This window comes from Equus przewalskii, chromosome 15, assembly GCF_037783145.1.
Source record: "Equus przewalskii isolate Varuska chromosome 15, EquPr2, whole genome shotgun sequence".
NCBI classification, from domain to species: Eukaryota; Metazoa; Chordata; class Mammalia; order Perissodactyla; family Equidae; genus Equus; species Equus przewalskii.
In genome coordinates this window covers 8,709,147-8,732,689 of record NC_091845.1, presented here as the reverse complement: position 1 = coordinate 8,732,689, position 23,543 = coordinate 8,709,147, and the positions used below count along the sequence as shown (strand labels likewise).

At 40.5% G+C, this 23,543-nt stretch overlaps 1 protein-coding gene across 50 annotated transcripts in view; it reads left to right on the top strand.

The window, feature by feature from the left end:
* SETD5 (SET domain containing 5) overlaps positions 1–15,502 on the top strand; it is a 77,038-nt gene extending 61,536 nt beyond the window's left edge. For 30 of the 50 annotated variants that reach the window (XM_070576639.1, XM_070576628.1, XM_070576619.1 and 27 more), the window contains 7 exons: positions 2,302–2,546; positions 5,776–5,832; positions 7,775–8,245; positions 10,646–10,944; positions 11,812–11,945; positions 12,416–12,504; positions 12,849–15,502. In XM_070576639.1, the coding sequence (XP_070432740.1) occupies positions 2,302–2,546; positions 5,776–5,832; positions 7,775–8,245; positions 10,646–10,944; positions 11,812–11,945; positions 12,416–12,504; positions 12,849–13,457 (1,904 nt within the window). In that variant the 3' untranslated portion in view covers positions 13,458–15,502. Of the gene's footprint in view, positions 1–2,301; positions 2,547–5,775; positions 5,833–7,774; positions 8,246–10,645; positions 10,945–11,077; positions 11,946–12,415; positions 12,505–12,587; positions 12,757–12,848 lie in introns of those variants that run through there. The other 20 variants (XM_070576646.1, XM_008532312.2, XM_070576622.1 and 17 more) reach the window with 5 other exon arrangements.
* Positions 15,503–23,543: the final 8,041 nt, after the last annotated feature.

Below are 23,543 nucleotides of genomic sequence, written 5' to 3'. Positions count from 1 at the left end.
TCTACCAGTTTGTCCTCAAAAGTAAACAAGTGCAGAAATATGTAAGAGCAAGATTATTGGTCATTGAGACATATTTATAATAGCAAAAAATTATACTTAAAGGGGTTAAATTTTGGTAATACGAATGGTATACAGCCATTAAAACTGAATTGTAGATTTCTCTTCATTGTCATGGAAAGATTTTTTACCGTGTATTTCTGAGTGAAAATAGTAGGTTATTAAGCAGTGCGATTTAGACAGGAGTCAGTAAGGCCGTGTCAAGAAAGAGTTCTAGATGAAAATACACCAGGGTTATTAGCAGTGCGTCAGTTTGTGGGTATGATTTCAAGGTATGTTTGTGTTTCAATATGTGGCTCTTTGTACAATCTTGGGAATTATTTGAGTAAAGGTGAAGAACCATAAAAGATGGATGGGTTTAACCACATAAAATTTGAAAGCTTGGTATGGCAAAAAGAAGAAGAAGAAAAATGAAACTTGAAAAAATAAATTGTAAATATAGTGCTATTAATAGAAAAAAGTAGGCAAATGACTACTGACCTGTGAACTTCGTAAGGGCAGGCGTTAGGTCTGTTTTGTTGAATATGATATCATAAGTACTTAGTAGATATATTTTAAATGAATTGTAAGTTGATTTGTGGGTAAGAGAGTTCATCCATACTTTTTAACTTTTCTGCAGTGAACTTCATCACTTATATAATTGCTCTTAGTAAATACAGCGTTGGACCTACCAGTATAGTGGTCTTTTAAAAGATTCACTGTTTAAGACTTGAAATATATAAAAGGTATTCTAAATATAAGTCGTGAATCATGTTTGTTTGTTTTTTTTTATACCTAGGCAATTTTCAAAAGGAGAAAAGAAAAATAAGAAAGAAAACTTAGTATCTGGAACAAAAGGAAAATACGAATATTCTTCCAAACTAGGAAAATAAAAAATTCTCAGATATCAGAAAAGAAAATATGCATCTCCAGTATTTTTTGCATTTCTTCTTCCCTCTCCATTTCAGTGTCTGCTACACTAGCTCCTTGCCTCAGAACTCTGTGCTAACTACTCCATTAACACTAAATAGTTTCCCAGTGTCCAGTCTTTTCTTAGCCATTGCTGCCGGAGTAATCTTCCTGAAGCATGGCTCTGTCCATGACCCAGTGTCCCAAAACTGCTTGAAGGCCTGGAATCAGCTCACTCCTTCCACCAAGCCTTGGGGGTGTAATTTAACCTCGTGATTAAGAATGCGGATGGGAGCCAGATTACATAGTCTTTATCTTTCTGCCCGTCAAATTCCTCATCTTGAAAATGGGGGCGATGATGATGATGATGATAGTAGTGCTGAATTTATAGAGTTGTTCAAATTAATTCACATGAAGCGTCTAGTATAGTAGCTTGTGTATAATAATTGCTTAAAAGCCTAATTGTTTTTTAACTAACACATAGCAGTATAATCACCTCTATTGAGGTTCTTAAACGTATAGTAGATATGTTTTTATATGTTTTCTCTTTCTTACAAATTTGTAAACCATTTTAAATAGAGTATATGATGACCATTTCTCCCCACATACCTGGTTCAGTGATTTCCATGTAGTAGATATTAAGTAAATAAATCCCTTTTAACTGTAAAGGAATAAAAGTAGATTTTTCCTCTGTGAAAGTGAGGTAGGTGTGTTGGCCTGAGAGGTCACTGAAATATATAATGTAGTAGCTTCCTTTTTAAGTGGACCTAAGAGGTATAGAAAGTAGGATATTTTGATCAGGAAAACAATACCAGCCTAGTTTTTGAAAATAGTTGGGAAAAGTTTTTGTAGAAATCATTTCACACTTGGAAGCACTCCAAAGTAGGGGCTGGATACAAGTCAGGTAATCATGTGTCTTTCCTACTAAAGCAGAACGTTACACATTATAGGAAGAGCTGCTGAAAAATGGCAAAACTGTAAGAGAAGATAAAATAAGTATGGCGCATTAGCATTCCAGAAGCTTGAGCTAGTGACATGGCAGTTAAATAGAGGGTGATTTTAACAAAGTGACACAGATTTGAGATTTTCAGAAACAGTGTAAAAAAATATATTTTGCTTCCAGGGATCAGTCATTAAAAATGTCAGATTCATCTGGCAATTCTCTGGGAGAGAGTTTTGAGAATTGTGTGGCAATTAAAGAGTTTCTTTGGGCTTGCGATTTGATTGCAGGAGATACCAGTGGGGTGAGATGAAGAGGAGTTAAGAGCCATTGTGGGCTAGAGATTAATGGCTTTACTGCAGAGCCTCTCTTTAAGCTGTGGTTTCAATCTCTCATCCAAGCTTTGTATTTCACAGACTTGTTGAGCCCATTAAAGAAATGGAAATCTCGTTATCTGATGGAGCAGAATGTCACCAAGTTACTGCGGCCTCTTTCTCCAGTCACACCACCCCCTCCCAATCCAGGCTCAAAGAGCCCCCAGCTGACCACACCTGGCGCGTCTCACCCGGAAGAGGAGTGTCGGAACGGATACAGCCTCCTGTTCTCACCAATTGCGTCTCTTACTACTGCTAGTCGCTGCAATACTCCTCTGCAGTTTGAGGTGATTTGGGTTTGGTTCTTGGGAATGCTGAATATGAAAATCATCATTTGCACCTCCTCATTTCAAATATATCATTCCAGATGTTTCTTTACCATGTTCCTTGCCTGTCTCAGCAAGACAATGGGAAACCTCAGGGTCATTGTGACCTATTACCTGGTAGCCTCTCATCTTGGCAGTCCCCATACTTCCCAAAGTAGGAATAGTGCTACACAGATGATGTTCATCTGTCTTTTGCATGCAGTCCATCAGTCTCCATAACTTGAGGTAGTAAGCATGCTAGATCTCCATCTTTATCTTTACTGTGTACCTTGGTTAAAATAGGCCTCTAGCTGCCTAGTAACCATTAATGACACCAGCCTGAGAGCTAAGATTATACTTATTGATCATGTCTTCATTTCTAGACCTTTTAAATCAGTGCAGTGTCTTTCCCTGTTGTTTTCTATTCTTGTTGTGGCCTCAGTGAACGGAGATTTAGAAACCATTGAAATATGGTTTATAGCAAATGAAGGGGTTTTTTCCTACTCCAGGTTACTTTCTCTTGTTAAAAACGCGTTAGGAATGAAAAATAGAGGCTAGCAACATGCATTCATAAGAGACAAATTTATTATGTTCATACTCTGGATTGTTAGAAATGTATGTCTCAGGTGTTTCAAAAAGTTAATTCTGAATCACTTTAGTATTCAAGTTTGGGTGACAGCAGGTCTACTGAATAGAATCCATATGTATAAAGAAACTTCATCTATTGCATAATACTTTATAATCAAATTGAAGACATTTTTCTCTTCCTTCTTAGAAAAATTTGTTCTTGTCACTAAACACATTCAGCTCAGCCCCTAGCTCACACTTCTCCAGATGTGTTCTTTGATAAAGGTGAATGTTCCAACCGATGCCATCCTCCCTATTCAGCTTTTATGAGAGCATGGAAGTTAAGAATACCTGGACTTTTAAGTGGCTAACTCAGAAAGAGGTAGCTAGAAACCTTGAAAGCAAGAAGCAGCCATGTTCTGTGCCTAAATAGACCTTGTTAACTTAACTTTGGAGCAAACCTTTTCCTGGTTACATTTGATTTCTAGGGAAGTTACTCTTTAGGAAATTCCCTGTGGCATTCTTTTTAGCCAGCTAATAAAGCAGATTTGGGCCTTATTAACTTTACTTGGTCTAATTGCAGTTGACTTTTCAATTAGCAACTAGAGTTTGATAGTAAAATTTCATGAGAGGACGTTCTCCCTGTAGGGCAGTAAATTATAGGAAAAGGGTTTCATACTTTATCAGTGCAGGTTTTATCATAATTAACGGGAAATTACAGAAATTAGAAGGTAAGTCGCTTTCTGGAACAGCCGTGTTTAGCACTCAGTGCATTTCCTATCCCTTGTAGCATTTTGGATAACTATGAAACACTATGCAAATGTAAGGTGTTTGTATTTTTTTGAAAAATCAAAGATCGTTTTAGTGATGGATAGTCTAAGCATAATATTAGAATACCAGGAGGGAAAGAAAATATTGTAATATAATAAACAGCCCATCCCTTCAAAAAGTCCAGTGTGTGTTTCCACTATTTTATCTCCTTTAACTAAGGAAATTTAGCCTTTTTCATCAATAAAAAGCAAACTTCACCATCCTAACCATCCTTATCAGCATTCAAATTGCCATACTCTTTCCTATATTCTAGTATAGGGAGGTGTGGGAAGCCTTATTTCTATCCAAGACTAACACAGAGAAATATCAAAAAGGTGTCATAAGTAAAGATCAGCTTGGGGGCCAGCCCGGTAGCGCAGCAGTTAAGTTCCCGCGTTCTGCTTTGGCGGCCCAGGGTTTGACAGTTTGGATCCTGGGTGCCGACATGGCACTGCTTGGCATGCCATGCTGTGGTGGGCGTCCCACATATAAAGTGGAGGAAGATGGGCACGGATGTTAGCTCAGGGCCAGTCCTCCTCAGCAGTAAGAGGAGGATTGGCAGTAGTTAGCTCAGAGCTAATCTTCCTCAAAAAAAAAAAATCAGCTTGGTTGAGGGAAGAATATTTTTGAAAGGAAAAATAAACATTTCATGAGAAATCTGTCCAATGCTAAGGGAAGGAGTTGAGACATGTAGTAGAAGAGAACAAGATTATGAGGAGGAGGGCGCATCAAGAAAAAGAAGTGAAGGCTGCATTGGAAGGAGAAGCTTAATTAGCCCCTGCTTTCCACCAGAATAACCCTTCCCTTCCTTTCCTACCTTGAGATCCATACCGCACTATCCGCCTCACACACACTACCCACCCCACCAAATAAAATTAACAGCCAGTACCCTGCTCTGCTAAAGCAGCCTCATTCCCCTATCACAGGATAGGTCTGCGATGCAGGCCACATGTGTCAAGGGTCTACAAGAGTAGGAATCCTACCCTTAGCTTACCACTGACAACCCTCAATCCTTGTTACAACTACCATTCTCTCCACTCTTTACTGTTCAGATATTCCCAGCGAGTTCACTGCCCAGTTCCTGTTTAATAAGGGAATGCTGCCTCAGGTGAAAGCCCTAAGGGTGTAACCCTGTTTAGGACGCAGGGACTGGAAGTGTGCACGTCTGCTTATTTTTCTTTTTTTTTTTTTCGCTCTGTTCCCAAAAGTATTAATGGACTTTAGTATCAGAGCACATTGGTAGGGGTGGTCAGATCCAATTAGATCCTGTCAAGAACCATCTGGCCTGTGAGCTAGAGATTCTGTCAGTCATAGCTCCTGTAACCGTCATTCAGGAGGAACTGGCCATCTTCCTAGCAGAGTCAGCCCCCAAGCATGCTAAGCAGCTTCTCTGGATAATGGTGGTAGGCCTGCGTCACATAAGAAAATGAGGAAATGTGATGTTCATAGGGGGGTGGGGGGTGAAGGTAAAAGGTTCCCCTACGGAGGAATAAGTGGTGGGGTGCCCATCAATAACAAATACTCTCATCTAACATAGAAAGAAATATAATAGTGTCAAATTTCACCAATCTAACTCTTTCCTGATATCTGCTTGAGATGTTTACTTATAGCATGAAACATTATAACCAATTTATCCTTAAATGCTTTCAAAGACACCAGGAAGCATTTTAACAAGTCATTCTGTCTATTGAGAGGAATTCTGCAGTTAAATACCTGCCCCTCAAAAAAAGTTGTGGCTAACCATCTATGCTTGCTTTTACTTTATTTTTTGTTTGTTTTGTTTTGCTTCTTGACTTCGAGTAGATGAATAACAAGATGCTTTTCCCTCCTCTAGAACATATCCTCCCCTGAGAGTTCCCCTGCGAATAGGCCCGAGTCCCTGTCACCCGAGGTAGTTATCACACCATCTCAATCACACTTGGAGGCTGAGAGTGAGTGTGCATGAGTGTATTCCTGAGTGTGTGGGGGGGGCTGGGGGCTCCAAGTGAATGGGGTGATGGGCTGGAGGGTGGCCGATCGGTCACTTAGGTTGAATGAATGTCCAATGTGTGATTGTGATTACTCAGAACCCTCAATGTAGATGGAGGAAAATGAAGTAGCTGTGTGTGTGTGGTGGGGTTTTGTTGTTGTTGGGGGAGGGGGTGGCTGAAGAGTTCTTTTAAAGAAGAATAGAATCTAGAAGTCAAGTTTAAAGGAGGCTGAAGATATGGTAGGAGATGTGTTAAAGTCTAACGAATAAGGTGTGTTTGTTAAATAAGAAAAGTTAGAAGTTGGTAGGAGCTGTCTTTTGATATTTATTATCTTGGGCTGATAAAGGAGCAGCTTATATTGGAAATGGTAGGCAGTGGTTTATGCTTTGTTCCAGGGTTAATCTGACAGCTCTTGTTTAACTGGATGTTTTGGGCTTTGGTTGATAGATTGAGCAGCTTCTTTAGGAAGGGAGAGTCATGCCTCTCACCTTTTACATTTCTTCATAGCTCCTTACTGGGTATACAAGGAAACTAAGTCAGCCCATGACTTTTGTGACATAAGCCTCCATTCTGCAGTGGTTGGGATATGGTTGCCATATAAGTGGCATCTCTTAGGGTATTAATTGAGTGCTTTTCTCAGAAACCCTACTGCTATGGAGATGTTAAATTCAGATTTTAGTGGTAGAGTTTCTTAACTATTAAAAGATTTGGACAAATGTAGTAATGATTAACTCCATGAATCCACATGGAGCCTTTTTCCTCTTGAAGAGAAAGTTACAATCTCTCAAAACATTTCAGAAATTAACTGAACTGTTAACCCCTCCCCACTCCAAAAAAGATTAGTGCTAAACTCAGCAACAGTTGACCAAATTCTGAATCAGTAGGATTTTATAGACCAGTGTGACTGAAAAAGATTGTATTCTAGTGTACTAGAGGTTTTCTGGGTATTTTTTACTCTATCTTGTAAAGAAGGTAAAGTTCTCCTCAGCTGCTAAAGATTCTAAGGTAACATAATTTGGAGGTTGACATGGTGTGATATCTGGGTTTCTGGTACCATTCTTTCTAGAGAGTTAGCTATAGTTGACCTAGTGGTGGAAACATCTTGGTGTTAGGAGGTAATGATAACCAAATAGTAGATGGATTTTTGGGGGGTACATTTCAGATGCTCTACAGTGATGGGCATTAGTGGTCTTTGTGGTATGTTGACATACGTTAGAGGATAAAGAAAGAAGAATTGAGCGGCCAGAAAGTTTTATGAGAAACACTCCTACTTAATGGTGAAAGTGAGTGAAGAACTGGTTGATTGATGTCTTTTAACTAATGCCATTCTCCTTTACTGAACCAGTAACTTAAATGCTTGACTTTCCGTCTACTTTCTACTTTGTTTCACCTTTTTTCCTCCTCCCACCTTCCATCAGTATTGATTTAGAAATGAATGACACCAGAAGCCAGTTTTCATAAGACACCAGTCTTACCTCTGTAGCATACGTGGGGCTCAGGTACATCCCTAATTATACTGCCAGTCCCTTAATGTGTAGTGTAGAGTGACTCAACAAACCTGATGAAAGGCTAAGCAGGCAAAATAATCACATTTGGCCAGTTATCTAATTTTGACTTTCCCAGTATTCTCATCCGGAAAGACTTTAAAGCAATTTGGGAAAGGCCAGAATTCTTTAGTAATCTGGCCTGTAGACACTGTGGCTACATGGGACTTTTACAGATGTTAATGGCTTTCTCTCTTCTACTTCCATCCCTCTTATCTTTCCTTGTTCACCTTTGCCCCTCTTACCTCCCTTCTTTTCTGCCCTTTGACTTTTTCCTTTCTCCCCTACCCCATGTCTCTGTTGATTTTTATTCTTTCAGCTCTGTCACCGAAAAGACCTGGACTTGACAAAAGTAGGCTACCTTGACTCCAACACTAACAGCTGTGCTGACAGACCTTCCCTGGTCAACTCGGGTCATTCTGACCTGGCTCCTCATCCCTCCATTGGGCCCACCTCTGAAACTGGCTTTCCAAGTAGGAGTGGAGATGGACATCAGACCCTTGTGAGAAACTCGGACCAGGCATTTCGGACAGAGTTTAACTTAATGTATGCCTACTCCCCATTGAACGCTATGCCTCGAGCAGATGGATTATATCGAGGATCTCCCCTAGTAGGGGATAGGAAGCCTTTACATTTGGATGGGGGATATTGTTCCCCTGCAGAAGGGTTTCCCAGCAGATATGAACATGGTTTTATGAAAGACCTCTCTCGTGGATCCATGTCACCTGGTGGTGAAAGGGCTTGTGAAGGAGTCCCATCTGCCCCCCAGAACCCACCACAAAGGAAAAAGGTAAGTGTTTCACATTATGTAGGCTCTTTTGAAGAACGTTAACTGAAAAATTCAGTAGATATTTACTGAGTTATTGCTACGTGTTCAGCACTGTTCTCAGTGTGAGGAAAACACAGATGAGTAAGACATGGTCTCTGCCATGTCTAGTGAAAAGCAGACTGTTTTAATACAATTTGATGAGTGCTGTAAATATTCAGCCAATTTAAATGCCTACTGTGTATGTGCCATACACTTGATAGGCAATTCAGAGGACAGAACAGTGAAAAAGTATGCCAGTTACTTATGTTAGTTAGCACATCCCGTGTACTAGGCACTGTTGAGCTCCTCTTATGCATTTAATCCTCACAATAATTCTGTAAGATGGATGATTTCCCATTTTGCAGGCAGGGAAGCTAAGGCAAGTTGAATAACTTGCCTATGGTCACACAGCTAGTAAATGGAAGAACCAGGACACTACCCAGGTCTGTCTGATTCCAGATTGCATCCTCTTACTGCCACCATGCTATATTGCCTCCTAGGTTCTGCTCTAATGGAGCTTATGGCAAATAAGACTGAGCTTGCAGATAATTATATTAATAAGTAATTACTTACAATGGTGATGGATGCTCCAAAGGAGCTGTTCAGATGTGGTGAGAACATCTTAACAAGGGAACATGGTTTAGTCAGATGTGTGGATGGTTGCTTTGAGAACGCAGAAGAGGCTCTTAGCCAGTTTGAGGGTGGTGGAATGAGAGGTGACAGGTCACTGATTTAGCTGATTTCAGACAATAAGTAGGAATCAGTCAGCCCACAAATGAAGATGAGGATGTTACAGAAGAGGGAGCAGAGCAAGTACCTATAATGACACTCCATTGAGTGGCCAGTAGGGATGCGATGTGGTTGCAAACAGTTGGATGTTGCTGTGGTATCAGGTGAAAGGTGGGGAGAGGAGGAGAATACAGAGAGAGATGAGCAGGGCCAGGCATAGAGAGCTGGCTAACGAGTTGGGACTTGACTTTTAAATAATGCCTGTTAAATTACAAAGCCAAAAATGTGTGGTTGTCAACTAGGGACATTTGGAAATGCATGGGAGTATTTTGGGTTGTCACAGCAACTTCCATTTATTGGGCAAAGCTAGAGATGCTAAGTCTTGTGTGTGACAGTGTCACATAATTACAAAGTATCTGTAGTACTTTTGTCAAAATGTAGCCTAGCGGCTTTTTATATTTGCATTACAACAAAATATATTACCATTTGTTATTATTAACTCCTTTCCAAGATTGTGTATAGAAAATGCATACAAAATTGTCTTATTTTCTCTATTTGTTATATTTTACTTTTGGACAGAAAAATGAGAGCCCTAAGGGGATAGAAGAAGGAAGAAACACTGGGAGATAATTTGGAATAAGATAGCAATGGGTTTAGAAGACTGTTACATGAACAATATTGACTATCAGGGACAAAAGTGGAAATAATCTTTGGATTTTTGGTTTTATTCATTGTGTACAAAAATTGTGGACCTCCTGCTATCAGCCAGTTTCTGTGCTGAATATTAAAAATAAAAAGCCAAATAAACTTGGTCTTTGCCCTTGTAGAACATACAGTTTAGTGGAGGAACAAGCAGAACACTGTAATAGGTCCACAGTTGGGGGAAGCACAGTATGCTGCAACAGCAAAGAGGAGGTAAACTGAGCAGGGCAAGGGAGAGGGGCTCACTGTGCCATTCCGGAGGGAATGGGGCAGGTGGACAAGGAGTCAGAGAGAAGTTTCCAAGTGTAGGTTTTCTAGAGCTAGTTGCTAAAATATAAACCACAAGTCATTTCCTTTCTCTTTTTACACTAGTTTCCCTATGTGTAAGGCAGAGAGTAGTAAATCCTTGGGTGTATCTTGGAAAATTGAGCACATTTAAGAACTCTAAGCATTGGCTTTTTCTTTTTTGTTTGTTTGTTTCTATTTCTCTCTCTCTTTTTCAACATCTAACTCTAGGAGTTTCTAGGGGAGGAGGAGGAGCCGTTGGAATCACCTGGGAGGGCTTTTCAAACTACAAAAGCTCCCAGCTTTGCACCTTTCCCTTTTTAGGTGCTTCCATTATTACAGATAATTATAGTATGCTTCTGTTATTGGGTAACTTATCTCACAGGTTTTTCTGAAGGCAGAAAAAAGGTTGAGGTGTACTGGTGAATACCGTTCTTCAAAAGTGTCATCTCTTGGTATATTCTCTTCTTGCCAGTTTGCCACTGATTTAAACATGTAGCCGTGCTTGCTCAGATCTCTCTAACACCTGAAAAGAGTCACCCATGTTGGTGCCTGCTTTGTTTGCATGGCTTGCTAGTGGTTTACTAGGGTTCCATCTTCTTTCCCCATTGCTAGTGATCCCCTAATGATGCCTAGCTAGAGTCCTGTTTCCTGTTTTCCTCCTAGGTCTCCCTGCTGGAGTACCGCAAACGGAAACAAGAAGCCAAGGAGAATTCTGCCAGTGGGGGAGGGGACTCTGCACAGAGCAAAAGCAAGTCTGCAGGAGCTGGGCAGGGCGGCAGTAACTCACTGTCAGACACTGGTGCCCATGGTGTACAGGGGTCCTCAGCCCGGACCCCATCTTCCCCTCACACAAAATTCTCCCCATCCCATTCCTCTACGTCCCATTTGGAGGCGGTCAGCCCGTCAGATTCCAGAGGATCTTCATCTCACTGCAGACCTCAAGAAAATATCAGCAGTAGGTGGTAAGTTTGTGTTTGATGCTTTAGTAATTAAATTTAGGAGGGAAGTATACATCTAGAATCGTTCCCAGTTTTACCTACGTTTGGGACCACTTATCTGAGAAAGCCAGCCAACAGTGCCATCTCTCCTGTTCAGCTGATTTAATAGTATCAGCCACAACCCCCCAGCCTTACAGAAGCAAAGAATTGCCACCAAGCCTACAGAACACCACTTTGGACGACATGTGTAAGCTATTTTATTTGCTGGGCACTATCACTGCCTCTTCTGTTTTCTCATTTTGTGTGAAAGGTAAGTCAACAGTTCAATTCCACTTAAATTAACAACAGATATAATTCCACATGGCAAGCATATACAGAGAGAAAAGACGTATTCTGAAAGGATTTGTCTGGTTTAGGGGAGAATACAAATAAATAAATAATACTAGTGGCAACTACTGAGCATCAGATGAGTGAAGTAGAAAATGAGACAGTTCAGGGATCTTGAACTGAAGAAATGAAGTCTGGGAAAGAAAAGACCTAGCTCAAATGAGTAACGTTCATTACTCTAAGAAACACTTATTAAACTACTACACATGCCAGGCACATGACTTCACAGAAGAGAAAATTTAGCTTTTCAAAATGGAAGTTGAAGTAGACATCTTTAAATCTGCTTTTTCCTTGATTGCTTTTTCTTTCAAAGTATTTATTCTTCTGTGCCTGGCATAGTTTGAGGCAGAGAAAATACCTTGTTTTAAATTGGTCCTGAAGAAGGTCATGTTTAAGAGGATGTTTTAAGTGAATATGTTGTACAACCTTTGTCAGAGCTTCATTTGTTCCAGACTTGACCCTTGAAGTCCTGTGGCATAAATTTGCACCCTGTTGCCTTCACAGGATGGTTCCCACGTCAGTAGAACGACTTCGAGAGGGAGGGAGCATCCCCAAGGTCCTCCGAAGCAGTGTGAGGGTGGCCCAAAAAGGGGAGCCTTCTCCTACGTGGGAAAGTACCATCACAGAGAAGGACTCAGGTGAGCCTATGGCCTTCTGCTGCCAGCCAGGTTCAGGGACACGTGAGCCAGGCTCCACACAGTTCACACCAAATGCTGGGCTGAGGTGAGTCAGTTTCATTTGCAGTTATGTGAGGTTCCAGCTCAGTCTTGCTTCCACTTTTTTGGGCTCCAGCATTCTTAAGATCTAGCATTTCTTGCTCTCTGTCTGCTCTTTTTTCCCAAGGGCTACTTTTCTGTAACTCATCTCTCCAAAGTCCTGGATATCCACTTTGATGAAGGATGAAGAGAAAGGAGGAGACGGGAATCAGATCAGGCATTTAAAACATAGTCCATAATTAACCACTCCTTTTTGCCCTTGTGGCATGCTGCACTCAGCTAATTTGTCAGAAAGAGCAGCATGGGTTGGTGGTGGCATTGATGATTTGAATGAACAATGGCTATTTCCCTCATACTCTAAGAAGCCAAGTTGATTTTGTGTTACCTTTCAGACCCTGCAGATGGAGAAGGCCCAGAGACACTGAGCTCAGCACTCTCTAAAGGAGCAGCCGTTTACAGCCCTTCCAGATACAGCTACCAGGTGAGACAAGAAATTGCTCATCTTTGGGCATAGCAGTATGTTCTGGGTTCCAAATGTTTTGTGATACTGGCCATCCTTTGCAGTTGAGATGCCGTCTTTGCATATAATTTCAGCAGCCTTGGAAATAAGTCATCATCTGCTCACCTTCAGGTAATAAATCATGCCAGAAAAATAAAGTGACCAGAGACAGCCATTTTACTGTCTTTGGTATCCTAAAAAGAACAAATGGTTAAGAAGATGAAGAAGAAGAAGAAGAAATAGGGTGTTTCAAATATTCATAAGCCTGGATGGCTTAAATATGGACCTTTTCACCTCGTTTTGCTTTTCCTCCTAACTCTTTCTAGCTCCTGCAGTGTGATAGTCCACGGACAGAATCACAAAGCCTCCTTCAACAGAGTTCCTCCCCCTTTAGAGGACATCCCACCCAATCTCCAGGATACAGTTATCGAACTACTGCACTGAGACCTGGAAACCCCCCCTCTCACGGTTCTTCAGAATCTTCCCTCTCTTCTACATCCTATTCCAGCCCCGCCCACCCTGTGTCCACAGACTCGTTGGCCCCATTTACGGGGACACCAGGGTATTATAGCAGCCAGCCACATTCTGGAAACAGCACCGGCAGCAGTCTTCCAAGGAGGAGCTGCCCTTCTAGTGCTGCTAGCCCTACCCCACAGGGCCCCTCAGACTCACCAACCTCAGACTCGGTTTCCCAGTCCAGCACAGGAACTCTGAGTTCCACCTCCTTTCCTCAGAACTCTAGGTCGTCATTGCCATCAGACTTACGGACTATCAGTCTGCCCAGTGCTGGGCAGTCAACTGCCTACCAGGCCTCCAGGGTATCTGCGGTTTCCAATTCACAGCACTACCCACACCGCGGGAGTGGGAGTGTGCACCAGTACCGACTCCAGCCGCTGCAGGGGTCGGGAGTCAAGACTCAGACAGGACTTTCCTAGGGCTTCTGGATTTGGGCAAACAGAACTGAATGAGCCCATAGCTGCTTCCTTCCAGCTGCCTCTGGAACCTAGGCCGAGCATATTGCTGGGGAAGGGGGTACAAGGTGCCAGAGGATTGGGTCTGGTCGACAAGAAACAAGACTTGTGGTCGCGACTGGCTCTGGCCTTGGAGAAAGATGTAAATCTTGTCTGAAGCAGAGACTATAAAGAAGTTTCTCCCTGCTGTTAAGGGTACATTGTTGACAAGCAAATGGTGTTTCGGTTAGTAACGGTTCTAAGTGCAATGAGTTGTGTCGAAGCCTCCGTCTCCCATCCTTGCCTGTAGCCTGTAGTCACTTGTGCAGTGAGGACATCTTTTTAAATCCCCCCAAAAATATTTTTTTTTCTTTCAAAGGAAAAAAAGTGAAAAGAGCCAATCTCAAAGCCCCAAGCCATCTGAGTAGTGTTAGGGTTTTATGCACTTAAGAAAAAAGGTAGGTATGTTAACATTCACCCTAAGACAACCATTCCAAAAGCAGATAATCTGGCCAAGTTGTGTCCACCAAGAATACCCCCTACCTTTGTCTTAAAATCACCAAGAAATAGGCAGGGATAGTGAAGCTTGGAATGTGCTCTGACAGAGGGGTGCCTGGCTCTCTGAAGAAGAGCTGGAGGTCAACTCGTGATTATTCAGGAGCAGATTACCCTTGTAGATTGTCTGAGCTCCCACCTGTTACCATCCCACTCCCCCTCCCCAAGCTATTTCACAGCTCAGTAACCTATGAAGTAAGTAGGCAAAGAAAAGTGGAATGATAAATGAGATAGGCCAATTGCATTGCTACTTATCAGCTGTTGGCAATAATTTTGATTAGGAAGGATCCCAAGTGGTTTGGGAATTCTTTGAATTTTATTTTTTCTACTCCCAATTAATCAGGAGTTGACGATCCCATGAGTAGGACCGCCTCCATGATTGGGGAGCATGCACTCGTGACTGCAGGGTAAGAGTGGAAAGATGTTTGTGGAGTGGCACCGACAGGGCTGTGATTGTGTGGGCATGTCCCACGTTTCTTTGGGGGATGCTTATTTGGGAGTGGCCCAGGTGAGAGAGTTATAAAGCCACCCGCACACCTAACACTGTTCTGGATGAGAGATGAGAGCAGACTGGCTTCTCCCCATCAGTGCATTGTGCCTGTTGTACACCCCTGGAGGAGCCCTGGAGCCAGCCCAGGTGGGGTACACAATCTTTTTAAATTCCATATGGTTGCCAGCTTATTTCTTTCACTTGTTTACTGTAATATCCGGCGTGTTTTTATTTATCTAATTTTGTATTCAGTTATAACCATGGTAGGGTAGCAGATATATGACAGGTGTAATCCCTGGTGCTGCAGTGGACCTTACTTCTTTTCTTTTGGACAAGATAATACTGTGAGTCTCCTCCTCCTTTCCCTCCAATTTGTTTTCTCCTCTTTTCTCCAGCCTCTTGCATCCCCTTCCTTTCTACCGTCTCCTACAACTATCCATATGCACAGTCTTCTCTCTTTGTGTGTGACTGTTACAAAATTTCACTTTTTCAAAATTGAAATCAGGTGTTTGCTCAAATGAGGGGAGATTTTTTTTTTTTTTTTTAATGCTGAGACCTCAGCAGAATACTTTTCTTTTTGTTGTTTCCCCCACAAACCCATCAGTCTGGGAGAGCGTTGGGAGTGGAAATCATGTTGCCTGGGATGCTGGTTTCTTTGTATATTATATAAAACGTATGTAAATGTCTCTCCATTGGGCTGGGGTTTGCATTCTCCCCTTGGCTATTAACCGAGGGGAGAGGCCAGCGGGCAGGCGGCCCTCACCCTGCCTGGCACGTGCAGAGACCCCAGCCACTCTGTGTGGGCAGGGTGCTGTCAAGACCAGACCTCTGGGGGGGGTGGGGGCGGGGGGTGGGGGGACTCTTGGAAGGGAAGAAGTATCACTTCTTTCTCAAGTGGAGTGTTTACACCTTGCTGTAACATTTGAACTTTCACAAGAGATGTAATAATTTTGATAATAAAATTCTTAACCATAATAATCATAAAGTTGAGAACTTCTTTGTCCAGTTCTGTGACCTTGCCTTGCCTGGTTTTCCTAACGCTATCCTTACCTGAAGAGGGCAAGATGGATCCATGTTAAGGAGAATGTGCTCTTGGTAGAGTTATTTTGCCCATAATGGGGCCAGGAATACAGATTGATCTTCCTTCACCCTTTTGAGTAAAGGCCAGTGTTTAATTATGATTCAGGCCAGTTTTAGGGCCAGTCTGGAACAATGGAACTAAACATCGCAGACTGGCTTGAACCAGACTGGAGTTTCTGACCTTGGCCTCATTCATTCAGCAACTACATATTGGCCTTTTTCTTTTCCATCCAAAAACAGTACCAGGCAGTTTTTGGTTGTGGGTTTATGCTGATTAAATGGGGGGTGGGGGTGGGGTGATAAAGTCTCTGCTCTCATGGAGCTTACATTATAGAGCAGGGTGAGAACTAAACCAGTCCATAATTTCACATAGTCTTCACCATGTTGCTGTTTCATAGCAGATAGGCAACTAGGGAGGTTGAAGCAGCCACTCTGGCTTGGTTGATCAGGGAAGCTCTCTGAGGAATTGCCGTTTAACTGAGACCTCAGTGATAAGGTGGCAGTCCTGAGATGAGATGAATAAAGATCATTCTTGGAAAGTTAGAACAGCAGGTGCAAAGCCTCTGAGGAAGAAGCAGCTTGGTTGGGATATAGTGAATGACCAGGGTGAGGGAAGTGGATAGCAGATATCCAATAAGACAGGAAGACAGGGGTCAGATCAGATAAGAGCAGGAGTCAGCAAACTGTCTTCTGTAAAGGGCCATATAGTAAATATTTAGGCTTTGTAAGCCATGTAGTCTCTATCACAACTATTCAGCTCTGCCGTTGCAGGATAAAAACAGCCACAGGCCGTACATGACTATGCTCCAATGAAACTATATTTACAGAAATGTGGAGAGTCAGATTTGGCCTGCAGACTGCAGTTTGCTGGTCCCTGGTGTAGCACTTTGTGGGTTTAATTTAAAGAATCTGGATTCTAAGTACAGTGGTAAAGTCATTGCAGAGTTTTAAGTAGAGAAGTGGCATGGTCTAATTTATTTACAGTTTGTTGGTTAGATTAAAATTACTTTAATTGTTTTAATCTTGGGGGAGACATTAATAGAAGCCAGGAAACCAGTTTGGAAGCTAGAGCAGTTATTTAGGCGAGCGGCAATACAATGGTATGTGTATTAAGATGGCAGTACCCGGGGGATAAGGAGAAGAAGTTGGAATCAGGGTATGTTTTGTGACTAAACAGCAGTGCTTGCAGATGGATTGGTGTGGCAGTATTTTGCTCTAACATTTGTTTGACAAATATTTACTAAGACCTATCATAGACTGCATTTTGCTAAGCACAAAAGGGATTCAAAGATGGAGAAGATGCTATCCATTTCTTTAAGGAGCTTAGAAAGTAACCAGTGGAGATATGATAAAAATGATTGTCTTCTTAGAAGACGCTTCCAAAATTCCCATAGGATACCTAGCTAACCTTCCACCAGGCACAACCAAATTCTGCCTGGAGGAAGACGAGAATAGGTGCATGGTCCTCTTTAAAAAGCATTTTCATATACAGTGTCTTATTTGGTCTCATAATTCTGTGATGATAGCAAAGCAAGTGCTAGAATTTAAAGATGAGAAATTGAGGCATAGTGCAGTGTTCCAGCTGTACCGCAGGGCTTCTCATAATGAATAAGCCCATCTGATTTTTGCCAGAATTGGAAGATTCTGTTCCATAGTTGTTTACTAAACACCTACTGTGTGCTAGGCTGTATGTAAGGTGCTAAGAATATGAAGGTAAGTAAGACAGCCAAGTGCCTATAAGGGATTAGTAGTCTGTTTCCTATTGCTATCAAGCACTACGCTAGGTACTTTGCTGAATATAAGAAGCTGAACAGTATTAAAGTAAGCTGGTACCACGGTGCACCTTATATATGACTGCAGTTTACAAGGCTCTTCCATTTATGTCATCAGCTATCTCATTCACACTTAAAGTGTAAGGTAGGTATTGTTCCCATTTTATAGTTTTTTTAAATGCACTTCAGAGGATACGATTTGTCCAAGATTTCCCTCTTCTAAATGGCAGGCCCAAACCGACAGTCTTGGAAATTTTGCCTTTACACAGGAAACAAATAGAGACAGCTAATGATAGTGGGAAACTGTGGCTAGAAATCATTTAACGAGCTGAAGAAGTATTTTATACCCTTTCCTACCTTAAAAACAGTCTGGACTTTTGGCCCTCAGGCATCAGTTTGATGATGCAGTTTTCTCTGTTTAGCAGGGGTCAGCCCAAAGGGAAAAATACACTATTCAAATGGAGTAGACCATTCACTTTGAAACTACACTGATTATCAATTCATCAACCAGAGCTGGGACAGCCTCCATAACCTGCTATGAGGCTTAGAGAAAGGGGTTTGCCAAGGTTCTTAATACACCCTGTGCTGAATATTGATAAAGGAAACAGCTTGGAGAATAACGTAGTTATTGAAGAAGATGGTGTTCCCCTATAACTTTTGCCTGTTCTTACATTCAAAACTTACCTGGCAGAGATTCTGAGATAATAGTTTTGAATATGTCTTCAAATCCCCCATAAAAGTACACCGAGCAGTCATGATAGCTAAACAAAACCTTGGGAAACTTTACAGGAAAACTAGGTGCCTCCATGAGCCCCAAAACAAAAGTTGAGTAGAAATAAACTACCAATAGCCACAACTCCTGCATGATATCACCCTTTGTTCCAGAGGAAGCAGTGGAGCATCTGATGGATCCTAGAACTCCAAAACAATAAGTACTTACTTGGAAGTTCAGCAAGCCAATTTGAAAACAGCCAAAACTGGCAGGGCTTTGCAGTGAGTACAAAGGATGCTTAGTTAGATCTAAAGGGGCTGCAGCAGTCTAGGGTCAAGAATATTCTAACCAGCAAAGCCCCTGAGACAAAGATCCACGCTGGAAAACTGATAGACTCCAAATTAAGCAGAAAAATCAAAATAGAGATTGATGGAGGTGTGTGGGAGAGATCACATTAAATGGAGTATTTTGAATAAGAATGAAACTAGGGTTGTCCCCTTAAATCCAGGATGTGTTGTCTTTTCTAGGAACGATACAGTCATGCTCCACAGAAGGACCTTTTGGTCAACAATGCACTGCATATACCACACCATGGTGGTCCCTTAAGATTAGTACCATATAGGCTAGGTATGTAGTAGGCTATACCATCGGGGTTTGTATAAGTACATTTGATGATGTTTACATGACAACGAAATTGCATAATTATGCATTTCTCAGAACATATCCTTGTCATTAAGCGACGTACAACTGTATAAGGATATTAAAGAACTTGTTTTTTAATTCCTGAGAGAGACAAGTAGTCATAAAATGCTAAGCATATTCTGTGCTGAATTTAAACAGCTGTAGTTTGCACTGTCCATATTTTAACATTTTACATACCAAAAAAGTACTGTGGAACCTTGAAACTAAAAAAACTCATCATGCCTCCCTTCTAAAAGTGCAGAACAGCTAAGTTGTACAAATATTGGTAACAGAAAGAATCAAAGTCAAATCCCAAACAGTTATAAGAAAGTAAGGAGCAGAATAATATCCCCACAAACAATAAAAGCATGCTAAAGACGTGCAGATAAACATTTAAAATGACAGATATCTTCAAAACTAGGAATTGAGGGGAACTTCATCAAGTTGATAGAGAACAGCTACAAAAAACCTATAACTAACATAATAGGGAGAAACTAGAAGATTTCCCACTAAGATCAGGACCAAGAAAAGATGTCCACTCTCATCACTCTTACAACATTGTACTGGAAGTCTTAGCTAATACAATAGGACAAGAAAAGGAAATAAAAGGTATACATATTGGGAAGGAAGACATAATACTGTCTTTGCTCATAGATGATGTCATTTATTTTGTTGGAAATCCAAAAGCGTCGACAAAACCCCCCCAAAAACCCTCAAACTAATAACCCATTTTAGCTAGGTTGCAGGACACGAGGTTAATATACACATTGCTTTCCTATATACCAACAACAAACAATTGGAATTTGGAAATACACAAAAACATTTCTATTAACACTCAAAGAAACAAAATAGATATAAGTCTAACAAAATATGTACAAGACCTAAATGGGAAAACCCACAAAACTCATGAGGAAAATCAAAGAAGAACTAAATAAACAGAGGGATATTCCGTGGTCATGGGCAGGAAGACTCAAGATAGCAATTCTCAGCTTGATCTATAGATTCAGAATCCCAGCAAGTTATTTTGTGGATATCAGTAAACTGATCCTAAAGTTTGTATGGAGAAGCGAAAGACTCAGAATAGCCACACAGAATTCCAACATAATGTTGAAAGAGAAGAAAAGTCAGGACTAACACTACCTGACTTCAAGACTTATTATAAAGCTACAGAAGTAAAGGCAGTATGATACTAGGGTAAGAATAGGCAAATAATAGATCAGTGGAACAGAACAGAGTGCCCAGAAATAGACCCACACAAATACAGTCAACTGATATTTGACAAATGAGTAAAGACAATACAGTGGAGAAAAGATAGTCTTTTCAACAAATTGTGCTAGAGCAACTGGATATCCACATGCAAAAATGAATCTAGACACAGATACCTTCACAAAAATTAACTCAAAATGGAACATGGACCTAAATACAGAAGTATTAAACACCTATAAGATAACATAGGAGAAAAATCTAGAAAACCTTGGATTTAGCAATGACTTTAGTACAACACCAAAGCCCCCATCTGTGAAAGAAATGGTGAGCTGGACTTGATAAAAAATTAACTTCTGCTCTCCAAAAGACACTACCAAGGGAATGAGAAGACAATCCACAGACTGAGAGAAAATACTTGCAAAAGACATACCTGATAAAGGACTTATCCAAAATATACAAAGAATTTTAAAAACTCAACCACTAGAAAACAACCTACAGATTCAGTGCAATCTCTATAAAAATTCCACTGGCGTTTTGCACAGAAATAGAACAATCTTAAAGTTTGTATGGAACCACAAAAGACCCTAAATAACCAAAGCAATCTTGAGAAAGAACAACAAAGCTGGAGGCATCACACTTCCTAATTTCAAACTATATCACAAAGCCATAGTGACGAAAACAGTGTGGTGTTGGCCTGGAAACAGACACATAGATCAATAGAAAAGAATAGAGAGCCCAGAAATAAACCCACAGGTATATGATCAATTAATTTAAGACAGAGGAGCCAAGAATATACAATGGGGAAAGGACAGTCTCTTCACTAAACAGTGTTGGGAAAACTAGACATCATATGCTAAAGAAAACAGGACCACTTTGTTATACCTTACACAAAAATTAACTCAAATGCATTAGACTTTAATGGAAGACCTCAAACCATAAATCTCGTAGGAGAAAACAGACAGTAAGCTCCTTGCTTTGGTCTTGGCAATGATTTTTTGGATTTGACACCAAAAGCAAAGGCAACAAAAGCAAAAATAAATGAGACTACATCAAACTAAAAAGTTTCTGCGCACGAAGGAAACCATCAAAATGAAAAGGCAACCTAGTGAATGGGAGAAAATATTTGTAAATCATATCTGATAAGGGGTTGATACCCAAAATATGTAAAGAACTCATACAACTCAATAGCCGAAAACCCAAACTGGTAAGAAAAAAATGGACAGAGGACTTGAATAGACATTTTTCCAAAGAAGACATGCATATGACCAACAGGTACATGAAAAGATGCTCAGCATCTTTAATCATCAGGGAAATGCAAGTCAAAACCACAATGCAATACCACCTCGCACCTGTCAGAATGGCTGTTCTCAGGAAGACAACAAAGAAGTGTTGGTGAGGATATGGAGAAAAGGAACCCCTCATACACTGTTGATGGAAATATAAATTGGTGGAGCCACTATGGAAAACAGTATGGAGATTCCTCCAAAAGTTAAAAGTAGAACTACTTTATGATCCAGTAATTCCACTTCTGGGTATATATTTATCTGAAAAGTGAAAACTAACTCCAAAAGATACTTGCATCCCCAGGTTCATAACAGCATTATTTACAGTAGCCAGTTTATGGAAACAACCTAAGTGTCCATCAATGGGTGAATAGATAAGTAAAATGTATCTATACAATGGAATATTATTCAGCCATAAAAAAGAAGAAAATCCCTCCATTTGCAACAGCATGGATGGACCTTGAAGGCTTTATGCTGAGTGAAGTAGGTCAGACAGAGAAAGACAAATACCATATGATCTAACTTATATGTGGAATTTTAAAAGAAAAAGCAAAAACAGAACAAACTCATGGATACAGACAACATATTGGTGGTTGCCAGAGGTGGGAGATTGGGGGTGGGCAAAATGGGTGAAGGTGATCAAAAGGTCAAACTTGCAGTTATAAGTCATAGGGATGTAATGTAAAGCATGGTGAGGATAGTTGATACTGTATTGTATGTTTGCAAGTTGCTAAAGGAGTAGATCTTAAAAGTTCTCATCACAAGAAAAAAATTTGGTAACTGGTGATGGATGTTACAGACGTGGTGATCATTTCACAGTATATACATGTCTCACATCATTATGTTGTACACCTGAAACTAATGTTACATGTCAATTATATCTCAATTTTTAAAAACACCAGTAAGATGAGAGGAGTGCAACAGCAGACATACATAGCCTTCATGTTTTAGGTCCAGCCTACACTTCTTGCCTTATTTCCTCTATTTAAACCTTTTATGTCAGCCAATATGACTAATTTCCTTAAGGTCAGGATTTTACTATGTTTATTCTTCACAGAGTCTTGCATACAGGATGTGCTTAATTTTTTGAGGAATTGAGAGAAGAGAGGTGAGAAGAAAAAAAGAGAGACATAAGCTATTAGAGAAATAAATGGATTTTCCTAATTTCTTAGAAGACCCACTAGATGAAATTGAGGTCATAAAGTACAAGTTAAAATTTCTACCTGAAGAAACTTGCAAAACAGAAACGGTGGTGAGGAAAAGGAATAGTCTTTCATTTACTAATAAAAAATTTAGCAAGTCAATAGGGCATTGGTTTTTAAAGGCTCTGCTTCAAGATATGCATACATTTTAAGGTCCATTGGTGTTGATACCCACCAGTAAAGCCTACTAGAACTCCTCAATTCAAATAAAGCTTTATTTGTGATTATCTGCAGAATGCTTTCCTATCATACTTTTGGCAAAAAAGGGGAAAAAAAGCGACCTGATTAAAAAAATGGGCAAAAAATCTGGACACTTCATATACAGATGGCAAATAAGCATCTGAAAAGATGCTCAACATCATATGTTATTAGGGAATTGCAAATTAAAATAATGAGATGTCACTGCATACCTATTAGAATGGCCAAAATCCAAAACACAACACCAAATGCTGATGAGAATGTAGGGCAACGTAAGCTTTCGTTCATTGCCAGTGGGAATACAAAATGGTACAGCCACTTTGGAAGATAGTTTGGCAGTTTCTTACAAAACTGAACAAATTCTTACCATACAATTCAGTGATCGTGCTTGATAATTACCCAAAGAAGCTGAGAACTTATATGAACACAAAAAGCTGCACGTGGATGTTTATAGCAGCTTTATTGATAATTACCAAAACTTAGAAGCAACCAAGCTGTCCTTCAGTAGGTGTATGGATAAAGAAGCTGGTACATCCAGAAAGTGGAATATTATTCAGAACTAAAATGAAATGAGCTATCAAACCATGAAAAAACATGGAGGTACCTTGAATGCATATTACTAGTAGTGAAAAAAGCCAGTCTGAAAAGGCTACATACTATATGATTCCAATTATGTGACATTCTAGAAAATGCAAAACTACAGAGACAGTAAAAAGATCAGGGGTTTGGAGAGAGAATGAATGGGCAGAGCACAGGATTTTTAGGGTGGTGAAACTACTTTGTATGATACTATAATGGTAAATACATGTCATTATGCATTTGCCCAAACCCATAGAATGTACAATGCCAAGAGTGAACCCTAATGTAAACTTATGGACTAATGGACTTTGAG